Source organism: Miscanthus floridulus, chromosome 17, assembly GCF_019320115.1.
Source record: "Miscanthus floridulus cultivar M001 chromosome 17, ASM1932011v1, whole genome shotgun sequence".
Classification (NCBI taxonomy): domain Eukaryota; kingdom Viridiplantae; phylum Streptophyta; class Magnoliopsida; order Poales; family Poaceae; genus Miscanthus; species Miscanthus floridulus.
Window position 1 is genome coordinate 96,466,916 of NC_089596.1, and position 6,217 is coordinate 96,473,132.

General features: G+C 46.0%; 1 protein-coding gene across 1 annotated transcript; it reads right to left on the reverse strand.

Moving 5' to 3' along the window:
- Positions 1-1,506: 1,506 nt before the first annotated feature.
- Positions 1,507-2,226, reverse strand: LOC136519053 (chaperonin CPN60-2, mitochondrial-like). Its single transcript, XM_066512727.1, has 3 exons — positions 2,125-2,226; positions 1,871-1,949; positions 1,507-1,644 (listed from the first exon to the last, which is right to left on the reverse strand). Exons 1-3 carry the CDS (start codon positions 2,219-2,221, stop codon positions 1,539-1,541), a joined length of 282 nt encoding a protein of 93 aa, XP_066368824.1. The 5' UTR covers positions 2,222-2,226; the 3' UTR covers positions 1,507-1,538.
- Positions 2,227-6,217: the final 3,991 nt, after the last annotated feature.

Here is a 6,217-nt window from a genome sequence, read left to right on the forward strand (position 1 = left end):
CGATTCCTTGCCCTAAACTTTCAGAGTCCTTTATTATTACAACTTTCATCTTTTCGATCGGCTTTGCCTGCCATCTTCTGCTTTCCTGAATGCAGTCACCACCTTCTGGAGTAACCGACTGCACAAGAATTTAGCCGACCGCTCGTTTTGTTTGCCGAATATCCTTCTTCCCGCATGCGGGTCCACCTGTCATCCTCCAGAGTCGTCCAAAATCTAGTGTTAACACACATCGAGCACCGCGGCCACGGCGTCGTCCAGGGCATGGACCTACTCAGGTACGCTGTTCGTACAAAGGTGTGCTGGGTCAGCGGGTGCTTTAGCTCCGCGATCCTCAAGGCCACGGAGGTCGTTGTGACTAACGGCGTGGACATGCTCTCCCTCTCCCTCGGCGGTGGCAGTACGGAGTTTTACCGTGACAGCATCGCGGTGGGTGCTCACATCATGCTCTGCAAGTGGGCTAGCTATGCATGTCTGGCAGTCTCATCCCTGAGAAGGTGTCCGGCAAGATCGTGCTCTACGACCACTACGGCACCAACGTCAGGGTCCTGCTTCTATAGCTTGGAGACGGCGGACATGTACAGGAGCGTGCACGCGGCGAGGCGTGGGTAGGGAATGCCCGCCGTGCTCACCGCTTGTCCGCGTCCTTGCCTTCGAGCGATGCCATCTCGTGGAGCTTGAGGGGCGCGCGCTTCGCGTGGGTCCAGGCCCTCTAACGCAGCCCGCTCGACGGTCTGCGCGTGCACGCGGAGGTCCAGCATGTCGTGGTGGTTGGAGTCACCGAGGCACGAGGCACGGTAGGCGCGCAGCGAGGTGTGGAACGCCTCGTCCTTGATGAACCGCTTTTGAGGCCCTGCGGCCAGAGAGATGAGCGCGGATTCGTCGAGCGGGCTGCGTTGGGGAGTGGATGAAGGGAGGGGTAGGAGTGACATTTCACGTGCGTTGCTGACAGATCCATGCTGGTGTGCCACACGAGCAAAAGTGATGTTTTCATATAACTTTTCTCTTTGTGTTGACGAAAATGTATTAGCAATCGTTAAAATGCTACCCAGGTGTCCATTGTTATAACGATAAAAAGTTAAATCTCCCGTTACTTTTGTTCATATTATTATAGCCGTGTTCTCATCCTAGCATCCTTCGGGGAGGGCAGGTATCAAATTTACTGCCATGTGCTATTGCCCTGTGCCCTGTGCTCAGCTACGGAAAATCAGACGAGAAAATGTCTCTCATGTGAAGGTCGAGAACTCAAGGTGGTGACAAAAATGAACTCAGCTCAGTTCGTAGAAGGGCACAGTGAAATTCAGCTGCTTCGACTGCAGCAAGTTATGCTTCATAAGTATACAAAATGGAAGCCGCTATCAGTACAGCTTACATCACCATCGAACGCTGCACTGCATCAAAAATTGAAACTCGGTGACATTTTTCACCTCGTTTCGAATAAATAAACTCTATAGACGTATCCGCTACGGAAAACAAAGTTCGTCCCCGACTACCAAATTACTAGTCTTACAAGCCAGATCATAAATGACGCCTAATTTTCCTCAAAAATCCATTCCACTCATCTGCGGCATACGGCTGGCTATTCTGGCCTTCGTTGCCGGGAGCTCGGAAACAGCAGCCTCCGTGGTTGTCATCAGCAGGGAAACACTGCCCAACAGCGTCACAACTTTGTAAACAACCTTGATCATTTAGGCCCCGTTCGCTGGTCTGAACTTTGGCTGAAACTGGCTGAAAAACACTGTTCCGGCTGAATTATTGTGAGAGAAAAACACTGTTCCGGCTGAAAAAACAAGCCGAACAAGCCAAAATTAAGACAAGCGAACTGGGCCTTAGTCGTACAAAAGGAACACTGGCATTTTTCTTGGAAATGTACCTTGCAGCATCTTGAAGTGCAGTGTGGATCACCTTCACATGATCGATGATGCCGGCCTTGATCATGTCAACATACTCCCCTGCAGTTGGCAAAAATGCATGAATTAATTACTGATGTACTGAGGGCGGTTGTGCTGCTTTAGAAATTTGGATATAGCCTTTAGGAGTATCTTGGCAATGGTGATGTGCGCAACAGAATATGGTATTTGTCGGAGCCACACAATTTCAGAATGTTCATAGTTAAACAGAACAAACCTTTCGCTGCATCATAGCCCAAACTGAGGTCCTCTTGTTCAATCAGCTTCCCTACGACTATAGCTCCATCAATGCCAGCATTTGCAGCTATGGTCATCAAGGGAGCCTGGAGAAATCTTCGGCCATGGTATGATGACCATCACTCTAGCAGCTTCCCATTTTGATAGCAGCTTCCCATTTTTGGTCTGACACCATTAATACCTTCATCTTCGGTCATGGTATGATGACCATCACTCTAGCCGACGTGTTCATGATGACTGGCTTGAATGTGTCACTACCAGTATACCCTTATAAGTACAAGAGCAAAAGTGATCAAACAGCTGTCAGCTCTGGATGTGGATGGGTCAAATACATCCAGAACTACATGAATGCATCTGGCACCATCTCTAACAAAGAGTTGAAAGCCTTCATGAATATGTGGCTATGCAGATTCATCTTCTGTGGAAAATCCAATGAACCAACCCTGAATCACATGGTGATGGCTGAAGACTTAGCTGCAGGCACTCAGATCCCACTAGGCAAATATCTCTTAGGGTCTGTTTATCATATGATGCATCAGGTTACTCTTCAGATGCGCCAAGGTGGAGAAATCTCTTGTATGAATGGTCCCTGGTGGCTAATTCAAATATGGCTCCAGTTATACATGCATCAGATAACCTCTGTGAGCCTCTTCAATCTAAGTTTTCCTTCAGTTAACTATGCTGAAGGTAGTACAGCAAGGGTTAAGGCTTGTCAAACTTATAGGGAAGCAGCATCATCTATCAGCATTGACATAGACATCGGTCATTTCTTCAAGCTGTTTTTCAAAGGATTCGGCAATGTGCTCTGGTTTCCTTACAGAGAAAATGAAAATTTAACTTTGCCCTGCAAGTTTAGCTATGAAATTGGTTGTTCAGGTCAAGAATCCACGGAGATCTTCAACTCCTTTATCAAACCTTGCACTCTGCCAGCCGAATTCCATCATGGGAGGTTAGTGCAGTCCACCAATGAATTCTACTATCCAAATATGGTGGCCAGACAATTAGGATGTGGCCAGCTGCCCCCAAGATTCCTCTTCTCAACAATCATAAAGTCAAGGAAAGTAATAACAGAAAGAATGGAAGCCAAGAAAATCTATGAATTAGGATGGGAATTGCCAACATACGAACCATCTCCATTTGGGCTAATAGATGTTGCTCATCCTTTCTTTGTCTCTTGGTGGCAAGAATGGCATGCTCATATCTTCAATATATCAGTTCATCCTTTATGCAAAAACTTGTAGCCCGATTTTACTTCTGATAGTGAGATAATTTCATTATGCTCATCATTTTTTGCTCTTGAATTCACTTCTTATTTTAACATCTGGTTATGCATAGGATCTTGAGTCTACTCCCCTAGCCAAAGCAATCCATTACTATTCGGCTGGTCCCAAGCCTGCTCTGAGGTTTGATGCTCCAAAATTAAAGGAATTCATGAAAACTCCTGCAACTTTAGATTCAGTACCTTTAAAGGCACTCATGAGAACTCCTCCTACTTTAGCTACTGCATCTTCAAGAGGAAAAAGCAAAAGAAAAACACCTGAAAATTTTCTCTTACCCAAGAAACCAAGGACCAAGAAAGCCAAATTATGTCTTAAGGTATGAATCTTTTATTCTCTATCAGGTTAACAACCCCACTTAGCAGTAAACCTAACCACCTCTACATTCATTACTTTCATTGCAGCCACAAGTCGAAATTCCCAGACTAGGCAATACCTCAGCACCTGTAAAACCAACCCCTGAAGTTTCTACCGAAAATGAAGAAATCCATGACAGTGAAACTTCAGAGACTCATGAAGCTGAAGGTTCAAAGGCTCATAAATCTGATGAGACTATAGGTAATATCGTTCAACCAATTCTCTTTTCTCTCTCTTTTTTTCTTTTTAAATAACATCTATCCCTTATGCTCATTATCATTCACTTTATTGAGAATAGATGAAATCTTAGATGAACTGGTAAGGAAAACTTCTCCTGATCAAGCTCCAAACCCATCCCTTCTGAACCTTCAGCCAAGTCCTTCAGCAAGCCAGGGTATAACCCATCCTGATGATCAATCAGTTCAGCAGGTAATGCCTTGTCTTACACTATATTTTAGTAAATTCACCCAATCGGCTAACACCTCCTTTCTTCTTTTTTCTTTAGAAGAACATCACTAAACCGACCACCAGCTACTCCTTCTCTATTGAGGACTACATCATTGAGAAAGGTGAAGAGATTACTTCTCATCAATCCTTATCACTGGAAAATCAGGCTCGGCTAAAAGAGGTGATCATTCTGCTGAACAAGGATACCATTAGTCTGGTTTAGGATGCAGACCAGATAAGAGACCTCCTTGAACTCATTGATCAAGATATCCCTTCTGCTCTCAAGGCCCCCCTAGAATCTGCAGCCCATCTTGATGACCACTTTGCCATGGTGAGAAGGGCAACCAAGAATATATCTTCGAGGGCTGCTTTGCAGAAGGATAGATCTTTGAAGAAGCTGGAGATTAAAGATCTTCACTCTCATATCCAGACTACAAGAAATTCCTTGACAACCTTGGAGCCTAAACTAAAAGCCATGGAGGATGAAAAAAGCAGACTAGAAGCTCAACTAGCCGAACTAAATGCCACAATTCAGTCTCACAGGGCCCATATAGCTAATTTGCTGAAGAACATAGAAGCAGCTTCACTAAAGATAACTTCGACCATCAAAGAAGATCAGCAAATCAAAACTAAGTTATCCAGCATCCAGAGTTCTGAAGATGAGGATCAGAAAGTGCTAGATAATGTTAGCCGAATCAGGACTGAAGCCATAGAGGCAATCAATCAGCTTCTGAACAAGTAGACATTGGGCTTGTAATAAACTTAAGTGTGATATCCTCTGTCCCTTGATCAATCAACTTTATATTTACATATTTTATATTCGTTTGAAAAAAGCAATCGGCCATTTTCCCTTAAATTACTCAATTAGAATGTAGCCAATTGTCTCCATTCTTCTGATAGCCAAACGAATCCCAATTTAAATATTGTGAGGGTATAGCCGAACAATGCTGGTTCGAACAAATCAGGGAGATAGTCGAACGACGTCCGACTTAATCCATGCCTGGCCCAGCCCAGTAGTGGCCCAGCTGAAAGGGAAAAAACCCTACTCCATCGTTCGGCATTCTCGCCCTATGACTCCGTGGAATTCGCCACGACTCTTCGCTTCGGCTTATAAATAGACCCTTCCGTTAGCCTTCATCGCTATCTCCGTTTTAGCGTTCTCACATCTGTCTCCTCCACTTCCTTTGTTCGATTCATTCTAGAAGAAAACCCTAACCTCCACCAAAGCAAATGGTGAACAGTGGCGACCATGGCAAGCGTCCTGCTGACGGAGAGGCGGAAGGAAGCAGAGCATCGCGCTACCGGTGCCGTGGGTACGATTCGGCTTTTTGCCCCCTTGCGATTTTCTTGTTCATCTCTTAGTTTCAATTTTTTCTTACTCATTCATCAGGATAAGGGTCATCATCTCTAGCCAATATCATCTCCTTCCTCCGACGACAGCAGCTCAACCGGGAACTCCATCATCCGGCTCTTCCAGATCCTCCAGCTCTTCAAGCTCCTATCATTCCAATCCTTGGGGCCCGGTGGAACCAGCAGATGCACACCATCCATACTCTCACGAGGAAGCGCTCAAGTTTCGCTAGGAGAGGGACGAGGCCCGGGAGGAGCTAGGCGACGTCTCCAAGAAATTCGGCATCGAGCAAGCTGAATGGGAGGACCAGCGGAAACAACTTTGCGACGCCATCACCGGTTTGATATCTTCATTTAGTTTTATCATTCTGGCTTCCCTCGCTTGCTGACCCATTTTTTTCTTTTCTGCCCAGCTCTTTCTGCGGAGAATGACCGCCTGAAGGCGGCATCGAACAAGGTTGCCGACAAGGTGAATGCCCAGGGGGAGACATCCGAGGCACGCCTTGATGTTGTGGACGGCCGTATTGATCAGGCCGTCATCCAAGGTGTGCACCTTGGCGTTTCTCTCGGGCTGGCGACAATGACCTCCCAAACCAACGAAGACTATTCCTTCCAGCCAGTCGGCTTCGCTGGAGGACGCCC